The 20,520-nt window shown below is 35.7% G+C and overlaps 1 protein-coding gene across 2 annotated transcripts in view; it reads right to left on the bottom strand.

Moving 5' to 3' along the window:
- The window catches only part of MIPOL1 (mirror-image polydactyly 1), a 174,426-nt gene that overhangs the window by 20,428 nt on the left and 133,478 nt on the right, over positions 1–20,520 (bottom strand). For both annotated transcript variants that reach the window (XM_070931390.1, XM_070931391.1), the window contains exon 10: positions 4,554–4,784. In XM_070931390.1, the coding sequence (XP_070787491.1) occupies positions 4,554–4,784 (231 nt within the window). The remainder of the gene's footprint in view (positions 1–4,553; positions 4,785–20,520) is intronic.

Raw genomic sequence — 20,520 nt, 5'->3', positions numbered from 1 at the left:
CATGTAGAAAACCAAGTGACAGGCAAGGGTTATCCCTTTGCTTTGAACAATTATGGAGGGTTACAATGAAACTCTAAACAAAACCAGCCTGCTGGGAAACTTTCAAGACAAGGATCAGTTAATTCCTTCCAAGAAACAAAGCATACTTTCTCTTCCCTCTCTCAATGAAGACTATCAAACGTAGTTTTTCCTAAATGGCAAAATACTTGACTGTATGATGTGGCTGAGATTACAAGATATTGTGAATTCTTAATTTGGTTTTCCTGCTGATGAGTAGGACTGTCTGTGTGGCTCTCCCAGAGGTGTCACGGAATTCTTAGCTCAAAGTAAACACACTTCCCACAAACTCAGCTGCTTAATCTGTTTGCAGGTTGAATTATAAGATAGAATGGGTGACTGTGGGTGCTGGGAAGTAGCAGTGAGCATTTCCATGTTTTTTATTTTTTAACAGAAAGGACATGCTGTTGTTGTTGTCAAAAGATTTTGCTCAGCTGTTTAATTTTGCTACAGGCCTGGGAAGCTGATTGTAGCACTAACTGACCTAGTAGACATTTTCCCAAGTAGTAAAGCATGTGAAATTGAATCAATTTTTCTAAGAAAAGACCAAGCTAAAGTTAAAAATAGTTTAAGTGATATCCCAAGGTCTATTAGAGCACTTTTGCTCTTTTCCAAGGAAAGGGAAATGGGAGTGTGGAGGAGATTAAAGAAAAGCTAGATAATATCTTTTGAGATAATGTATGACTACATTACGACATCCGCACATTTATGTTATTTATTAAAATGTTTATGCATATTTTCCTTCCCAGAAAGCCTTTAGAATAATGCATAATTTCAAAATATTCTCGTACAAAAAGAATAAAGCCAACAACTTAAAACAGGAGACAAAGCCAGAAGACAAATTAATCCAGATTTACAACCCAACCAGAACCCAACAGAATAAAATAGTTTGATGCCCTGCCTAATAAAAAAATGCTTTTGAATGGATGTAGTTAGAATGCAAGAGGCTTTTCCACAATTAATAATCCCATTTCTTTTGTTAAGGCCTAGACAAACTGCTTATAGTGACTGCATTCATAGCATCCTAGGGGCTAAGCCAGGAAGAGCTTGATGTATATTAAAACATGGAGTTTTAACAGCAACATTTATTTGGATATTCAAAAGGCTTTTGATAATATCCTTAATGAAAGATTCTCAAGCAGCTTCTTGGTCATGGATATGAAGAAAGAAAGGGTTCTCTTTGGATTGAAACTGGTTAAAGAACAGAAAATAAGGAATAGCAATATGTACATACTATTAGCAAAGGGAGCTCTGTAAATGGGCTATCCAATAAAAAGTATTTTTGTTCAGGTTAGGAGTAAGTAGCTCAAACTAATGAATGCTACCCATTTATTTAAGGTGATTAAAACAAGAAGGGACCGTGGTCTAAAAAGCTCTCTTTAAACAGAGGAAAAGAACATAAACATGGTAAATGCAATACCACCTAAGTAGTGATGCAAACCGGGACAGGAATGGCTAAATTCATGTATAAATAACTAAAATGATGGCAACTGAATAGGAATAGGTTCTCAGAGTTCAACAGAGCAGTGAACATGATTGCTGTGAAGACCGAAAATTTAGGGCCAGAAATATTAAAAAAGGAATTTAAAATAAAACAGTTAATATCATAATGTCAAAGTTCTGATCAAAATCTGTGACATAACTCATTTGTAATAGTCATAGTCATGCATAGTTTTTGCAAAGTATTACAAAATCTTTTTGGAAAATGGAAAAGATTCAGCAAAGGACATTAACAACAATCAATGTTTGGATGAACTGTCCAAGGTAAGGGCAGTTGTGAAGTAAGGCTAAAAGATGTAAGGCTTTTTGATTTAGGGAAAAGGCAAACAAAAGGATAAGAAAGCATGAGAGATGTGTAGAGAATTATAGATATGACTCTTTGATAAGCATTAAAGAACCTGAATAGGAAGAACAATTTCTTTCTCTTCCATAATACCAGAACCCATGATACTCTAATTAAGAAGACTGATTTGCAGAGGGAAAAGAAAGCACCTGGCACTCAGCATTGTCAAACTACAGAATTCACTATTACAAAAATGACAATAATCATTAATTTGATGGTCTTAAAAGGGAATTGCAATCTTTATTAGAGGAATAAAGAGATTGATGGAGTAATACTTGTCCACTGGTCTTCTGAAAATCCAAAGCCATTTTCATTTAACTAAAGGGAAATTAAAACACTGGGGGATCTGAGATGCTCAAGCTTTATTCTTTTTTTGAAGCATGAAAGTGAGTTATGGAAATATACTCACAGGAATGGCTAAATTCCTAAATAAGTAACGTGTACATAATATACAACTTGAGAATAGCTAAATAAACATGACAAGAATATACAAGATAATATATATTTCAACTGGAATATATGCTAAGCAAATATTCATGAAAACTTTAAAGACATGTATATTACAAGATTAGTATAATGAAGAATTTAGCTATTATAAGAAGATAAAGTATTTGTACTAATTCTTTTTTCCCTGAAGTAATTTTACTCTCATTTTTAAATTTCTGGTCTATGTTCATTTTCTGACCCAATCAAGTCCTGATTCACTCTTGACATTAGCAAATAATGGCCTGCCTTATTTGTGGTAATGTGCTAGGTAACAACTCTGTTCCAACTCAGTTCTTGGATTAAATCTTCCTCTTAAATTCTACAGATTAGGTGTGTATTTTGTCTCTCAACAATGAATGAATGGATGCCAGGGTAGTTTTTAGCCAAGCTTCTACTGTTTCTTAGAATAGAATACTGCAAGCATACAATGTGACTTTTTCTGCACCAGCTATGCCCTTGTCTATCTCTTGGGCACTGTATCTCATTGTACCAGGCTGTTTTTGCTAATTGACATGGAAAATTGCCATTAAGCTGTAGCCCTGAGCTAACAAAGTCCTGGTCAGATGAAATGAAAGTTGCTACTATGCCTTGCATTGTCTAGCAACTTACTGAGGATGGTAAACGGGGGGTGGGTGGGGGGAAGTCCCTCGCAGGAGGGGCCAAGCTTACCAACCAAGTACACCATTTTATTAGGATGCCAGACTTCCTGGCATCCTAATAAAATCCAGTAATCAGAAACAGCAAATGCCCACCACTCCTTAAGGGTTAAGTTAATGGTCATTCTTTTCAGCTGTGCTCAGAAATTTACCTCTGTGTCTTTTTTTAGAAAGAGATTGCAGGGATCAGGAAACAGTTTAAATTGTAGTGATTGAACCAATGCAGAAAATCTCTTATTCCAAATTAAAAATTAACCTTTCCAAAACTCTAAAAAGAGTTCCTTTTGTTTGTTTTTGGCGGGTGCCAGGCTTGGCATTACATTGAAGAATGCCCATTGACTTGTCCTTATGAGTCTACTACCTCTGATCACTGGGTTTTCTAGGATGCCAGAAGATTGGCAGAATTGATTGGCAAGCACATTGTAAGCCGCCCTGAGTCTCCGGAGAAGGGTGGCATATAAATCAAATTATATATATATATATATATATATATATATATATATATATATATATATATATATATATATATATATATATATATTATGATAAAGCTCTTGAAGGCATTTGGCTAAAAAGTCTACTATTATTATCTTCTAATCATGTCAAAAGCTGAAATAGGATATTTTTCTGATGATGCCTCCAAAAAATGTGGAGAAAGGCGGCCTGAGATTAGAGACTGATTTTCCCAATATGTGTCTTTACCTTGATGTTTCAGAAGGTGCTGGAAACAATCATCTAAGGGACTATTTGAGATTGTTGGATGACAGCTATATATCTATTTATAATTTGAATAGTTTTATTATAATTGTTATTTGTTTTATGGGTGTTTCTATCAGTGTAACTCATATGTTTTAAAGATGCTTGGAATTGGAAAAGTAGGCAACTATACATTTAAATAAACAAACAACTGAACAGTCAATGAGTATTTTTTCCCCAAATTCAAATCTCAGATTGGTTCAGATCAAATTGGCTATACTAATCATTCCAATGAAATATTCACTGACTCACTCAATTCATTCACTTAAATTGGCTCGCCCCCAGTTTCAATGTGCAAACTTGAATCAAATTTCTTCAAAATTTCAGTTTCAAGTGTATCAGAATTGACTCATGTCAGGTATGAATGTGTAAGAATATTCACAAACTTGTATTGAAACTGTTGTGGTCCCTAGCCATAACAACTAATCCAATCTCTAATATGTAAAGCTATCTTCAATAAAATCTTGAATATAAACTCTCTCTGTGTGTGTGTGTTTGTGTGGTGTCTCTGTGTTTCCTCTCTCCTTGCAAATTTTGCAACTATTCTACATTGGTTACAAACAAACCTTTAAAGATTATAAAATGCCCAAAACTTTAAAATAAATTGCTATTAAGCCTATTAAATTGCTTTAATGCATTATAAATGTTTAGGTATTTCTATCTTTTTATTGTGCTTTTTATGCCATGGAAAAAAGGCACAATAGCCCGTTTAGTTAACAAATTGCATTTTTCAAAATGACAGGCGATATACTTACTTTTGAAGTTTTTCAGTGGTCTCTTGCAAAGCATCTGAAGTTTGCTGAAATTTTAATTCTATGCTTGTTTTCTCTGCTGCCATTTGCTGGAGTTGAGTCACCAGCTCCTCATTTTGAAGAAAAAGCATGGAGACAATATCATCTTTATTTTTCAGAGCTTTTTCGTATGTTATAAGTGCGGAGTTGAACTGATCCTTAAGATTTGCTTCTTGGGATAGAGCTTGATGCAAACTGGTGAAACAAAAAATATGTACAACAGTGGTGATCAATACAATGTAATTTTAAATATATCAATCAAAGGGGCATAAATATGTGCATACACATTCATTCATTTATTAAGTATATAAAGTGACACAAGAAAACCTGCTACGTCATTCATGATAGTTTTACAATACATTTAAATTAACATAGAGCTGAATCAGCAGCTTAATTCTTTAAAGCATTTTGACTATTTTTCTTTCTTTTCTTCTATAAGTAGAAGCAAATATTATTCAGGAGTTTCTCTGTATTTACGGGTACAAGTTGCTTCTGATCTGTACAATAAATCCCAAATCCCTTGCCTTTTTCAGCACAAGAATTCTTTCTCAGGGAGACCTCAGTGAAATGATACTGATTATCTTTAAGATGATAGATAGATAGATAGATAGATAGATAGATAGATAGATAGATAGATAGGATAGACAGAAGATAGATAGATAGATGATAGATAGATAGATAGATAGATAGATAGATAGATAGATAGATAATTGCAGACATTTATTTCTGAGGTTCAACCTCACGGGCTATATCTGAATGAAAAAATAAAGGCAACAACTTCAGAATGAGCTGCTTCATACTATAATTAGGTTCCTACTTTCATATTCCCACTACATAGAAAATAATCTTTATTGGGCAGAACAGTGTAGATCTGAATTTAGGGATTTCCATTTGTAAGAGCAAGATGTGAAACTGATGCTGTATTCTATTATTTCTACCTGTCTTATTCTCAGGTGTTGTAGCCAAGTCAGCTCCAGCTTTCTTCAGGAATAAGAAGCCAACAGCCCATATTCTCATCTTGTTGTTGCCAACAACAGCCCACTAAGCGATTTTTAGTAGCTCCTGGAGAGCATAGTTGTGTAGGAAACCTGGTAATCAATGCCTGGACAGTTGACTGGAAGCCATGAGAAACATCAGGTCAATTTGAAGGAATTGAAGGATTCCTGGGAGGAACCGGGAGGCTATTTGGCTATTCCAGGACTAGGCGCTCAAGCTTTCTAGATTCCTGAACATTTTCCCTTTTGTCCAGGAAATCTGTTCAGCTGTTGGTATCAGGAATATGACTATGACTGCACATGACTCTCTGTGTGCACACTTCAATGTGTGAAAGTCTGAGTTTAGTTTTGATCATGATTCGTTACTATAAAAAACAAGAAATGTTTAAAACAGCTGCTGAACGCAATAACATATGTTTTATATATATCTATGGATATATCCAAGTCATGGTTGTTGCAAAAGTGCTTTTTCTAAAGGCAACTGGACTTTCTTTGTTTTTCCTTGAAGACATTTCGCTTCTCATCCAAGAAACTTCTTCAGTTCTGAACTTTTCAGGTTGCCTCTTGAAAAAGCCCCTTTGGGTTTTTATATATACTTTATTTCAACCCTTCCTAAAAATTTTCCAGGGAAGTCTAGTTGGGGTTATTCCTCAGGTTTTTTTTCTTGGAATATTTTTATGAAATAGGAAACTGGTTTACAGATTACTTCCATTTTAATGACTGAACAGGAATCCTGTATTAACTTAAAAAAATAAATTTTATATCTATTTTTGGAATTGTTTTTAATTAGCCAAAACAAAAGTAAATTTATAAACAAATGTTTTCTTCAAATGAGTGTTTTATTTTTTATCCTACACTGTATTGTTAGAAGCTGGTTTATTTACAAACATTGGGCATATAGACTGAACATATCTAAATTACTGTGTAAGTGTAAAATGAAATAGAAACTATATTTTTCTACTGAAAAGCAAGAAGAACAAACAAATCCTGCATTAAGTTTATTGGCAATGTCCTTTTGTTTCTGAACAAAAAAGGAAGCACAATCAGATTGCCATTTCATATAGAAATTAAAACTCACCAGGAATGCATAAGTAAAATACAGCTGATTTAATAGGAATCTAAAAGTTAAAGGTCAAGGAATTGGCATGTCATTACCTACCACCTGAGGTTGTTTGAAAATGATGTGAAGTATCTATTCAATTAAATAAGGACATTTTGAAATTATAAATAATGTATAAAGAAATAAAAAGTCGGTAGAAGAATAACAGATAAAATATATTAAACATGATTTTGCCATAAGTGAAAAAGAAGAAGCATTTCAAAATAGTATCCTGAGTTACAAGCTGAAGAAATCAGCATACTATTTTCAAATATTAAAAAAAAAATTAAGAAGAATCTTGTTGGATTAGAGACCAAGTGTCTCAGTCATCCAGGTCATAGTTGTCTCAAAGGTGGGGTGTTTTTTGTTTTGAAAAGGCAACTGGACTGACTTTTTTTGGAGAAAAAAAATCAGTCCAGTTGCTTTTTCAACAAAATACCTTTGAGATAGTCATTCAGGTGCATCAGAGAAGCTCACAATTAAGACATGAGAACAAGACTTTTCTTCACTTGTTCCTAATAATTGGTGTTCAGGGCATGTTGCTTTAAAGCAGGGGTCCTCAAACTTTTTAAACAGGGGACCAGTTCATGGTCCCTCAGACTCTTGAGGGGGGGTGGACCTGCAGGGTGGGCGTGGCTAGGTGGTCATGTGACTGGGTGGGCATGGCTAGGTAGTCATGTGATTGGGTGGGTGTGGCCAATTTAGCAGTCCATTAAACAATACATACAAATTAAACTTTAATTTGTTATGCTCCTGTGGGTGGAAAGCAGGTTAGTGAAGGAATGTGGCTGCCTTGGGGGGGTGGGGGGGGGGTGAAGGGCTTCTGTGTGTGTGTGTGTGTGTGTGTGTGTGTGTGTGTGTGTGTGTGTTTCTCCCTCCCTCTCTCTGGAGGCTGGGGAGGCCAAAAACGGACCCATTTTTGGCCTCTCGGGACCTCCGTGTGTCCCATTTTTGGCCTCCTCGGCCTCCAGAAAGCAGGTGGTGGCAGGCAGGTAGGTGCGGCAATGTGGGCAGGGCAGCCTCGTGGTCCTGCGTGGGCCGGATTAATGGCTTCAGGGGGCCATATCTGGCCTGCAGGCTGTAGTTTGAGGACTTCTGCTTTAAAGTCTATAAACACAATATGGTCATTCAGACTAATAGCCACTGATCATTTTATCTTCCATGAATTTATCATATCACATCAAAGAAGCATCTCATGGAAGTCTAGAATTTAGTTTTTCTTTTCTAATGCTATATGTGGAGATTTGCATTTACAAAAGGATCCATAGGATAAAGCTATATATCCAACTATCTTAGTAAAGTCTCCAAATCTTGGAGATTGAATGGAACCATCGGTGACATTTCCTTCGTACTACAATTCACATCAAGCAGTTGAAACATCTCTTTAAAAAAGCTGTACTCAATTTGCAGCTGTACTAGTTGCCGTTTACTTTCATGATTATCTCTACGCAATAGGTTTACTCTGCTTTAAAATTTATACGACTCATTTTGCAAGCTGATGTTTTGAAAATAAAAAAAAGTTTGAAGGAAATAGTGATTCACTAGTGAGACAAAGCGGAAATCAATTCCAATTCGATATTGATAGCTTCCATGTGATGTAAAGTGTGTATTCTTTCTAATTAAATGTAAACATATTTAGTTCTAAAGTCCAGTAGGGATGACAAGAGCCACTAGAATGGATTGCGTAAGCATCGATCAACTGATTTTCCAGTCTTGTTTATTCCCTAGGATTCTTGAGCAATCCGTGGCAGGGTTAGTGTCAGTCCTAACTGATTTTAATTTAGGTCATTTTCAGGTAAGAGAAGAGAAAAAAAAGAGCAGCCTTGACAACAATGTTGAGTGCTCAGTGATACTCAAAGTTATTCATTAACCATGTCCTTCTGATAGCTAATCAATACCAATGCATGGAGCCAAGCACACTGCTCTAAACTGCCCCTCTCCTGAAAGCCAAGTCTTGGTAAATATTTAATGGCAGTAAAGGTGTTTTGGTTGTTATCAAACTGATACCTTAAAGAACTCTTAAAAGAACTTTTATCTTCCTTCTCTTTTCAGAATTTGTTCAGTCATTATATGGCCCTGATGCAAAATACTTATTTATTTCAGCTGACTTTGGGTAAAGGATATTCAACTGCCCTCTGTACCTATCAGTAAAAATCCTCTACTTTAAAAAGATTTTGTTAAAAAAAATACCTTCCAAAACCTGAGATTTGTTTTGAAAACATGAGGGTACATAATGAGCTGGATTGAAGCTCAGAGTGTTGCAATTAATTGTTTTTAATTGAATTAGGGGATCAGGCGCAGACAATTTTGTGCCACCAGGAATTTTGGACTATAACTACAGTCTTCCTTAGATAGCTATCTGGAGAAAAAGAGAGATCATGTTGCTTATCCCTGTTCTTGTTCAATCAAACAGTCCAATTATATGCTGAAACCAGACTGAGTTTACAAAAATAGCCCTCAAAGGCAATAGGAAACCACTTCCATATTCCTGCCAAGAAAATGGCATGAACTGAGTTTAAATCTGAGACTTCTTAGTCCTCAAAATGCTTTCATTAACTGCAGATTTATTTATTAACTCTCCTTTTCTTCTTATGTATTAAAATGTTTTAATTTATTTTTTTGGTTTAATTTATTTCTTCCTGTACACGGTCATTAGATTGGACCCTTTTCATCAGAATAAATAAAACTTTGGAGCCAATGTGTGCAGTACAGATTTTCCTCAAGCAAAGATCTTGAAATAAGGAAGATAAAGATGTAATTGACATGGAAGAAACTTTGGAAGCTATATTTTTCATTGGTAACCCAGGCATATATTTAGAATACCCACACTCCTTATCTTATTTATATTATTTATCAATCAAATTTATATAGCTGCCCATCTCATAAAAAAGTATTGCCTAGAAATGTGACCCATAGAAGATAATTATACTCATGCATCCACCATATTGTAGTCTGGGTAGAATGGAGATGATCTCATTGGCATTCCAGCTCATATTGCTATGTCAGGTGTTATTGCAGGATTTTCAATTGTATATGGAGTCTACACAAATTTAGGAGTTTTGTCACTGAAGAAGGATAATTTCAACACATAAAATGCAGCAGAGATATGTGATCAGAAATGAGATGGAAACAGCTGGGCCAATTACTATTCTCCCCCTCTCTCTCCCCACCCAGGAATGCATGAAAAAGAGTAGCATCTTTTTATATACTTCATATTTGTATGATAGCAGTTGGGAGGGTAGAATTTTTAAACACTGAAAAGTACAATACTGAATACAGATTTTGGGTGAGAAAAGATCTTAGTGATTAAAAAAAACCATATTAAACTCTGTTGCAACCAAAATAATGTTTTCAACTGGTGTTAAATTAGCTTCAGCCATTTATACTATAATTAGCAATCTAGGTAACATAGGATTGATCTGCTGATTGGTATATGTTTATTAGTTCATTTATTTATTATTTTGATTTTGAGGCTACCCAACTCCACAGCTGGGAAACAATACTTAAATATTCCCCTTGCCCACCATTTGTTCAGGTTCATGCAGGCCTAGCATATCTGATTTTGGCCTATATCAAGAACATGCAAGATATATACATCTCAGCTCTGTAACTAATTTGAAGGACATTTGTATGACATTAAAAAATGTACTTCCTTGCCTTTTACATGGATTTACTCTGAAAATAATAATAATAATAATAATAATAATAATAATAATAATAATAATAATAATAATAATAATAATAATAATAATAATTTTATTTCTATACCGCCCTTCTCCCAAAGGACTCAGGGCGGTGTACAGCCTATTTAAAAACACAAGACAAAACATCAATTAAAATTTAAAATAATTAAATAAATTTGGCTCAGATTTAAAACCTCAGAAAATTTAATATGTCCCCCTGTATGAGGCAAGGAAGAATAGGAGTATCTTGTTCTGTTCTGTCTTTCCATGCTCTTGAGGCATTTCCATATTAATGACCAAACTAACCGATAAGTATATTTTAGAACAGTGAGCAATCTTTTCATCAGTGGATGCTCTTGAGTAGCATGTTGATGGCTCAAGAATAAAATTTTTGAACCAGGCCACTACATTATTCTTGCTATCAATATCAATTAATATAAAATGTTCATATCCTTGAAGTCAGAATCACAGGATTTAACTAAAAAGCAGATACCCTAGTTAAATTTTAAAGGAAAATATGGTCTTTCTGGGGCGGTCCATAGTATATTCGGAAGAAAGTCTTTAGCATGTGGTAACATAGACATTTATTTATCTGCTGGAATTGCCAACATAACATCATGTGTAACTTCTTGGGCAGACACCAAGTCTCCAAATCCATTATACACACACACACACACACACACACACACACACACACACATGTATATATATATATATATATATATATATATATATATATATATATATATATATATATATATATATATATATATATATATATATATTCCTCAGGTTTTCATGGGTGTTTGTATGTAGGTCTCCTGGAAGCAATGCTCCTGGAAGCACGAAGCCGAGAACAGCAGCCTGAAGATGACGAATGAGACTTCATCGAAACGTCGCCAAGACACTTCCAATTTTACGTGGGAGAAGACCCGAATAACCAAAGACCTATACATACATACATACATACATACATACATACATACATACATATAACTAAATTGATATTTTTTGACTGGCCACAGTTTCTGTAATATCCCCCCATGGCAGTCATTTTCTTTGTGTTTCCACAATAATAACAATAACTACATTATGATTATGATTTTGTATTACTATTTCTCTGAAAAAACTGGTCTCAAAAAATTGCTTTTTTTAGCTCAAAACATTGAGGAATCCAATGTTTTTGTCCTTACTTTAGACAGCTTGCTAGGCAACATGCATAGTTCAATTATATATTGCGTATAAATGTAGGGGATTTTTTGGGAGGGTGGGGAAACCTGCAAATTTCTACTTGACAATGAGAGCTTGAGTTTATGGACAGAATTTGCCCATTTAGAACGTGATATAAACTGTATGTGTTTTTATGCAGCTCTATAATACTCTGGTTTTTCCCCCCATAATGTTTATTGTAAAGAAGCCATCCTGTTTAAATCATTTTTTTAATTAAAATAATTCTCTTAATCTTTAGTTGCCTCTTCTGCCTTTATACTGAATAAATCTGATTACTCAATATATATGAATATCTATGAGATAAAGTACATCTTTTTCTCCATTTAATCATATCCAATTCTTGAAGATTGTCTGGACAAGTCCCTGCAATTTCCTTGGTAAAATTTTTCAGAAGTGGTTTGCCACTAATTAGCCTAATAAAATTTACCCTATGAAAATAACACAGGAGACATTGTTCAGAATCCACTATTTCCAATGCAGCTTCTTTATTTCATTCCTCTGGATAAGATGATAAAAATCTTTTATTCTACAGAAGAATAATGTTACAATTGTTCCATGTAGTATTCTGGTTTGAAAAGATTCCTGATATAATTTCTAAAGTTAAAATGGGTTTGTGGTTCACCTTTTCCAAAATATGGATTTAAGAATGTTCATTCAAGTACATGCCATAATAATATATGAGAATGTTGGTACTACTAATTTTACTGTTAACCTCATTAATTCTACTTACTACATAATTTCAAAGATAATGAATAGGCTTAATAAAGGGATAATCAATACAAACTGCATTAAATTTAGGGCGTGGGTAACTAAGTATGTTTCACGAATTGTAGAATTATTCCTCTGTTTAGTCAAGTGTTAAAATATTCACAGCAATTCCTTATTTTCATAATATTCCTTTTGACAAAGATAACAGCCATTAAAAAAACCTAGTTCCCACCTGGCTAAACCCGACTTACAGGTTTTGTTGAGGAAAAAAATGCATGACTTAATTATTGAAATAGATCTATTAGAACTGTCCCCCAATCCACCTTGCCTGCTCCACCTACAGATGAACTCTGAATGACCTATTTTATGCAAAAAGAATTGTAATAACTTGCACTAAAAACTGTTGTAACGCTAAGTCTGTTTGGAAGACAAAAGCTTGATTCAGAAATGGGTATGATGTCCCAGAAAAACGCTACTTTTGCCAGTTAATTGTACGATGAATAAATAGCTAAGCTAATACGATGTACAATTTAACTTATTTCCTTAGAGTTAACAGAATAACAACTAAGCAAAAGCTAATTAGGTTAGCTTTTGTTTGCCACCAATAGACAAGTGTAATCTATTGTCTACACTGATTTCATTGAAACAAAAAGAAACAATAGTGTCAACATAATTCACTCCTTTCAGGTATTATTTTACTAAGAACAGCAATTTTATCTCTATCTATCTCTATTTCTCTAGATAGATTTACCGTAAATGCTATCAGATAATCAAGTTGGTGTGTTAGTTAAGGCACCAGGCTAGAAAGTGGAAGACTATGAGTTCTAATCCTACCTTAGGTGCAAAGACATCTGGGTAATCTTGGATCAGTCATTGTTTCTCAGCAGTGTGAAAGAGGCAATGGCAAACCACTTACGAAATTTTGCCAAGAAAACTGCAGGAAGTTGTCCAGCACAATCATCACCAGTTGAGACTGAATTGAAAGCACTGACTATGTCTGAGTGAGAGAGAGTGTGAGTGTGTGGATGTATATTTATTCCAATCAATGCAAATGCTAATGTAGAATGTAGTGTATTTTCTTCGCAATTTGACTATAAACAAATGTTTTAGAAAGAACCAAGACTGAGTCATAAACTTTTACATAAGCTCTTTCGCCTATAAAATACCTACATGCTTCTGAGAATGAATAATTCTAACAAAATTGTTCTGAAAGTTAGCGATCAAAAGTGAAGAGGCAATAAAAGCTGTTAACCCAAGAAACTATCTTTTTGGAATGAAAGACATTCTTTGTCCAAGCAGTACGATTCACAAGAGACTTAAATGCGCTGTAATCTTCTGGAACATAGAAAAGTACACTCAAAAATTAAAGCTTATCACATAATACTGTCTTGAAATGAAACCATTCTTCCTCAAATTTTGATCTGGGGCACTTTAAAGATGATCTCAGGGGCACCCAAGGAGAAAAGTTCAAACTTCTAAGAGCGAACAACTATCCAGTGGAGAAGAATTTCAGCAGCCTGCCTCATCAAGTACTGACAAATGGAATGTGAGAACTGTTCCTTAGATGAAAAGAGACAGACAGAACAATTCAACTAATGGGATCACATTGAGCTAATGGGATCACTCTGACTTGCCTAGCTTCTGTAGGCATATGTCAAAATGCTAATGTTATTTTAAGGTCGTTTCTTTTATTTGTATATTCACTCTCAGTCGGCCATGACTGGCTTGGAGAATTTTGCGGCAGTTAAAACACATCCACATACTTTTAAAGATGTAAGGCATAAAGCAAACTCCCTTAAACATATGTTGCTGAAAAGAATAGCACTGACATGCATACTGGAGCCAGGTCCTTTATTACATTCTCAGCTAACTTTTCTAGCATAAGTTTCTTTGATGATTATTTAAGTGTGAAGTTCAATACATGTACCGCGAAGATGCTACCAAAAATCCCTTTAACCTTCCCCTCAACACAAAGCACTAGTAGTGTTGCAGCATGTTCTGAAGGGAAACAGTTTGTAAATATAACCCAGTATCGTGGAACAAATTCAATATCGTGCATTGCATAATACTGTGGCCAGAATAGAGCCTGTAGGTTGTCTTGTTGGCCTGGAACTCCCAGAGTGCTAATAACTGAAGGTCTGAGTTCAGTGCAGGTTAAAAAAAAGGCCCATGGAATAGCAACCCTTCAGAGATTGGGAAGCCCTGACCCTGCTAGCCTTCATTAAGGCTTTAAAGACCTAGTTGTCCTGCCAGGTGTTTGCTCTGTTTGATTAGGCACGTTCTGCTGGTAATGTTGATTGATTTTGTTCCTTATGGTTTGGATTGTGTTTGTGGTCTTGATTGTTAAGGTTTGCTAAAACAGTGTTTCTCAACCTTGGCAACTTTAAGATGCATGGACTTCAAATCCTAGGATCCCGCAGCTGGCATGGTTGGTTAGGGAATTCTGGGAGTCGAAGTCTACATATCTTAAAGGTTGAGAAATACTGCATTAAACTGTTGTCCTTGTTTTTAATCTGCCCAGAGTAGTTTTTGGAATTTATAAATTGTCTAAAAAAATCCACTTTCCCCCTGAATGTTATATCCACTGATTCCCACCCATTTGGGGTGTTATTTGGGATTACGGTATATAAACCAAGAAACCAATTTAAGAACAACAGATTCATAATTTAATGTTTCATTATCCATTTCTGCCAGTATTCATTAACATTAATACGATGTATTTTAGTAGTTCTCAGGTGAAACATATCCAACTGATTTCAGGGGAAATAAAATCATACCTTTAATTTGTTTGGGAGTTATCAGTTTTTCTGAAACAAAACTTCCAATGATGAGAAAGTCAGATTGGGATAGAAGCCCCAATGATTCCTATATGAAATAAAATGCCAGAAATGATCTTGCTCATGCTATATCCAGGAAGGGATTGCAGGTTTGTTTCTCCACAATATTTTGGAATTAGAGGCCTCAATAATGCAATTTCCCCTCAGATCACTTTTCTTTGGACAGGAAAATTTAAAAAATAATCTGTTGGAATTAAGAATCCACTACATTTGATTGCTGTCCAATGATATCCAGCACTGGAAGAAACAAATAGGCCTCTTTTTCTGATTAAACAGCAATTTAAAAAACAACAAATATATTTTATATTTCAGTTATGATTCACAATGTGAGATAATTTTAATCCTTTTGCTTCACCAAGAAACTGAACTTCTATAATAAGTATATATTCGGAGCTTAGCTCAGAAACAAACTATACCATATGTGATAAAAAAAAATTACTGAATAAGCTAACAGCTGGATAAGTTAGCATGAAATTTGCATGTAAATCTTCAAAAATATTTCTGCTAGTTCTTCAATTGTACCATCACCGCATTTCTTCCTATTATTAAAATATAGAAACCAAATACTTTCTTCTCTTAAAAAATTATACATCTACTAAAGTTTTTTAAAGTTGCATGTTTTTGTATGTGTGGTAGTGGTGGTGCAACTTTAGAGAAGCTAATTCAGTAATAACTTAGGGTCAGAGAACTGCACCCTGGAAACCTAAAGATCTGATGACTTCTATTATCTATAACATCATTGGTTTTAATACCAGTATAGATTAGCTTTTGTGATACTATTGTTACCTTCTGTCTTGTAACAGTGGGCATACTATTGTGATTCCACACTGGTCTCCTTCTAAACCCTGCTTTTCTTTTTTTACTATTATCCTCTCAAAGAATTTGCTGAAGAATTTAAAGCAGCTTTTTCTGAAGCAACATAAAACCAATATGAACAAATCTGAGTTTCTTTCAATTTCACAATCTGTTAGCAACAGATTCCTCCTTTATAGCAATGTAGCAACTAACATAGCTAATAATCTTACTTTGGGGGGGAGGGCAATAGAATTCACAGAATGATCATAAGCCTTGTAACAAGATATAAGAAATGACACAAATTTCACATCAGTTAAAGACCTCAAGTAAAAGTGCTGTGGTTGTCATTCAAGAGTCATAGTTGAGAAAAGCATCTTCAATTGAGTGTGGAATGTTTTCATATTGAATGGCCCTTGTTGGAATGAGCCACCCATGAGCATATCCTATGTTGCTTATATTCCTGCCTCCATTTTCATACATTCATTTACACAAACATGGCCTTTGTGAAGTCATGCAAATCCTTTGGAGATGCTATGTATTGGCCCTTGTACATCCTCTCTCAGCTCTGATCAGAAGAAAAGAGTCACGCCTGGGCAATTGAGGAAAGAAGCTTGGATGGCAAGGTAAAAGGATTCTCCATGACTGATTAAAAAAATGAAATGCAATCCTCTCCAAGTGTGCCTAAGGACTTTCAATATTCACAATCACATTAGTTGGTGCACATTTCATAGCCATGTGGGCAATCTTCTTTTGGCCAGTGAATGTTCTTGATCTTTGAGCATAAGGTTGGGACTGTACCCTCAGAATATTTGACCATGGTCGGGTAAAATAATCAGTGGGAGCAGAAGCAACTTCCTTTCTTCTGTTAGCTTCTCTATTGGGTTTTGTAGTAGGAAGCGGGCAGTGTGTCAGGGTAATGCAGATTTAAAGCTGACCAGACACTGTAAGGCTGTGGACCAGGATGATGAACTGAGGATGAGTCAGCAGGGTTATGCTGCTGCCTATATAAGGGAGGCCATGAGAGGGCATCTCTCTCTCCCCCTTTGTATCATTCTCCTTGCCATGTTCTATCTGCATTGTAGTTCTCCGTGTAGAGTTGAAGAATGATTGCTTGTCTGATATGTGCCTACCACTTGTATGTCTGTATATAGAACTCTTGTATATAAACCACTATTTGTAAGACAAACCTCTGTGTCCTGTATTTTGCTCCTGGGTGGTCTCAAAATAGTAGTCATGCTGTAAACACTCTGACAGGTTATGGACCCAGTCCAGAGAGAAGGCCAGAGTGATTAGAGAGACTACAGAGAAAAGAAACTCAGTGAGAGCTTGCACCAGAGCCAGAGGGGTTGTGCAACGTGGTTTGTCAGGGTATGTAGATTTAATAACTGTAAGCTGATAGAAAGTTGTAAGCGGAGGCAACTGTAAGCTGATGCAATGGGAATGAGGTAGCAGGGTTACTGCTACTTTAAGAAGCTGGATAAGAAGCTATCTAAATAAGGGAAGCCATTAGAGGGTGTCTCCCTTCTCCTCATGTTCTCTCTCCCCATGTATCTCATTGCTCTCCTTGTGTCAGTAGCTGTATGATAAGGTATTTACCACGTATAAGTCTGTATATATTTAGCTGTAGATAAAACCACTGTTAATTATCTAAAGGCTCTGTGTGCTGTGTGCTGTGTTTTGCTCCTGGGTTTATCTCATAATACTAATCACGCTGTCTAAACTCTGACATGGTTTGATAGTGGTTAGTGGCTTGTGAAAGAAAGCAGGCAGCATGGCCTCCATCAGCGTAATGGGAGGAGGTTTCTTGGTGTCTTGGCTGAATGAGACAAACTACCTCTCCTGGAATGTGAAGATGGAGATATACCTGCGGAGGGAGGAGTTGTGGACAATTGTTACTAATCCACCAGATGTCCTGGATGATGAGGACCAGAGAAGAAATGAAAAGGCATTAGCCAGCATAATTCTGGTGAATGTTGAAAATCTCTCCGCTCCTTCTCTACGGCAGGCAGGTAAGTGACTACTGCTGAGTAGGGGATGGAGTAAGGGAATGCATGAGGAACCCTGGTGGCACAGTGGCTAAAATGCAGTATTGTAGACAAACTCTGCCCGCAGCTTGGAGTTCGATCCTGAGATGCTCAAGATTGACTCAGCCTTCCATCTTTCCGAGATCAGTAAAATGAGAACCCAGATTGTTGAAGGCAATAGGCTGACATTGTAAACTTCCCAGAGTGTGCTGTAAAGCATTATGGGGCAGTACATAAATCTAAGTGCTATTGCTATTCTGATGAATGGCTGGCGCCATGGACCATTTCTCCATTGACTTTCTCCCTGCAAGCTTCTCTCAAGGAAAGACTTTGGGAAGGTCGCAAGGAGTATTGGCAGTCATTCCCCATCAATTTATGGAAAGCTGTCAGGGAATGTTGAAAACAAAGATTACATACTGACAATAGCAGTACGGTGGCGGTGCTGAACCGACTCAGTGCAAGAGATGATGAAATGGCAAAAAAAAAAAAAAAAAAAAAAAAAATCTCCAAATTTCCTTGGGAGTAATGGATCCCAGAATTCTGTCAGATAGTTCATTTGAGATATCTTTGCTGACAAAGTTTTGCTTTATGATCCAGCATTTTGTTCAATTGAAGATTACAAAATATTATATGAGAGCTTTAGTAGAAAAAAGATTTCTTATGTATTTAGTACTTTCTCCTGTTTGTTAAGTTAAAAACTTATTAAGTAGTCACTTTTGGAGATGTTCTGGGAATCACACAAAAACTTTGGCAAGTTCTGGGTAGTTTTGGGACCTCAGGTTTGCCTACCTCTTTTTCAAAAAAGAAGAAGTGTCCTGGGAGAGGCATGAATCTTCTCTGATCAATATCACTGGGGTATTCTAATGTACAAGAAAACATAAGTACTGATCAGACTTTTTAGATTTCGTATTTCTATTGGGAAGAATCAAGCCACTAGACTGGTTAGTGGCCATGAAAATATGATAAAAATTTAATTAAATGAATAAAAATGAACGAGTCTGGGATATAGCTGAAAGCAAATTAACTTGATGATGCTGAACAGTGTCTAGATAGGCAATAAACTTTGGGGATGCTGCTATGAATTCTTTGATGGAGGAGACAGAAGTGTACTAAATAAATAGGAATGGAATTGGAATGTCGAGAACTTATAGGTTTTTACAAAGAACTTGTAAAGTTTTTTTTGTAAAATCTCAAACAGTATAAAATTGTACATAGTAGAATAAAATATTCCATCTCTGTATGTGTGTATGTGTAAAATTGATGGCAATATATTTCTTATATTAACTGGATATTTAACTACTGATATCTCTATCAAAATATTCAACCTCAATGATGTATAGAACTACAAGTGATTACTAATTTGGAGAAATGTGTAATACAACTAAAAATTAATTCTTATCCAAAATGGGATATTTTATCCATCTCTTGAACAACTAAACTGACAACATACCTTACTGATATGCAGGGGTAGACATCCGGGGAGGTCGAAAAAGTCAAGATAGTGGCTATATGAGATCATTTTTGTGTGCTTGGCATGTGATGCCAAGTGGCAGAGTTACAACTGTGTGGACATAGATTCCAACCTGACTTTTTTGACACCTCTGCTTCCCGCAGATGCACCTGCTTATCAGTAAGCTAGTTCGTGTTCTTCAGATGCTTTGGATCACAATTCCATGACTTGATCATGTTGGATAGCATTGAAAGAAACTGAAATCTGAACTACCAGATGGAAAATATTAAGTTGTCCCCTAACACTATCTTATTCATGCCTACTCAGACATAAGACTCATTGAATTTATCGTGAACTACTCCTAGGAAAGTGCAATGACTATTGTTACTTTTTTCTGCTTAAATAATATTTAAGCAGAAAATTAAATATTAGTTAACAAATTAATAATTAAGAATGGTGGAAAACTGCTAGAAGAGCAGCTTAATAAAGCCAATAACAAATTCATAGCCATAACATAGTCATGCAAAGATATTGGAAATTCAGGGACTTGTTGGAAAAGGAAAATGGAAAGACTGTAGAGATTCTCAGTCACCCAGGTCATGGTTGTCCCATGAAAAAGCACCTTTGGGACAAAGATGGAAAGAGGGACTTTATACCTCCAATGACTATTCATCCTCTACTGAATATGTCTTCCCCCCCATCTAGCATAATTCAGGAAGGCTAAACTCTGAGATTTTGGAGTCCAGCTGTTGAGGAGGAATTAAAAAAAAGCTATTAAAACTGTTGGGAGGCATTTGGAAGAGAAAATCTATGGACATGGGAAGGGTTGTTCCTCTTCCTGCTGATTCTCCTCGGCAAGTCCCCTCCAATCTCTGCAGTAACAATTACAAGGGAAACACAGACTTGGGGACCCCATGTTCTTTTTGGAATTTCTATGTCTAACCTAACCAATACAAAAACAAACACTGAAAAGCCTGTTGTAATAAAAACACTTGTCTGCAGAGGTCACGAGGAAAGTAAGCCTTCAGTTTTTCTGTCCCTTTTTGTAGCCATACAATAGCTAGCGTCTTAGTTTAATGTGCAATTTTGTGTGCCATATACCTAATCTAT

Source organism: Pituophis catenifer, unplaced genomic scaffold (genome assembly GCF_029215685.1).
Source record: "Pituophis catenifer annectens isolate HBS135680 unplaced genomic scaffold, rPitCat1.0.hap2 SCAF_1, whole genome shotgun sequence".
Classification (NCBI taxonomy): Eukaryota; Metazoa; Chordata; class Lepidosauria; order Squamata; family Colubridae; genus Pituophis; species Pituophis catenifer.
This window is presented reverse-complemented; position numbering and strand designations above follow the sequence as displayed.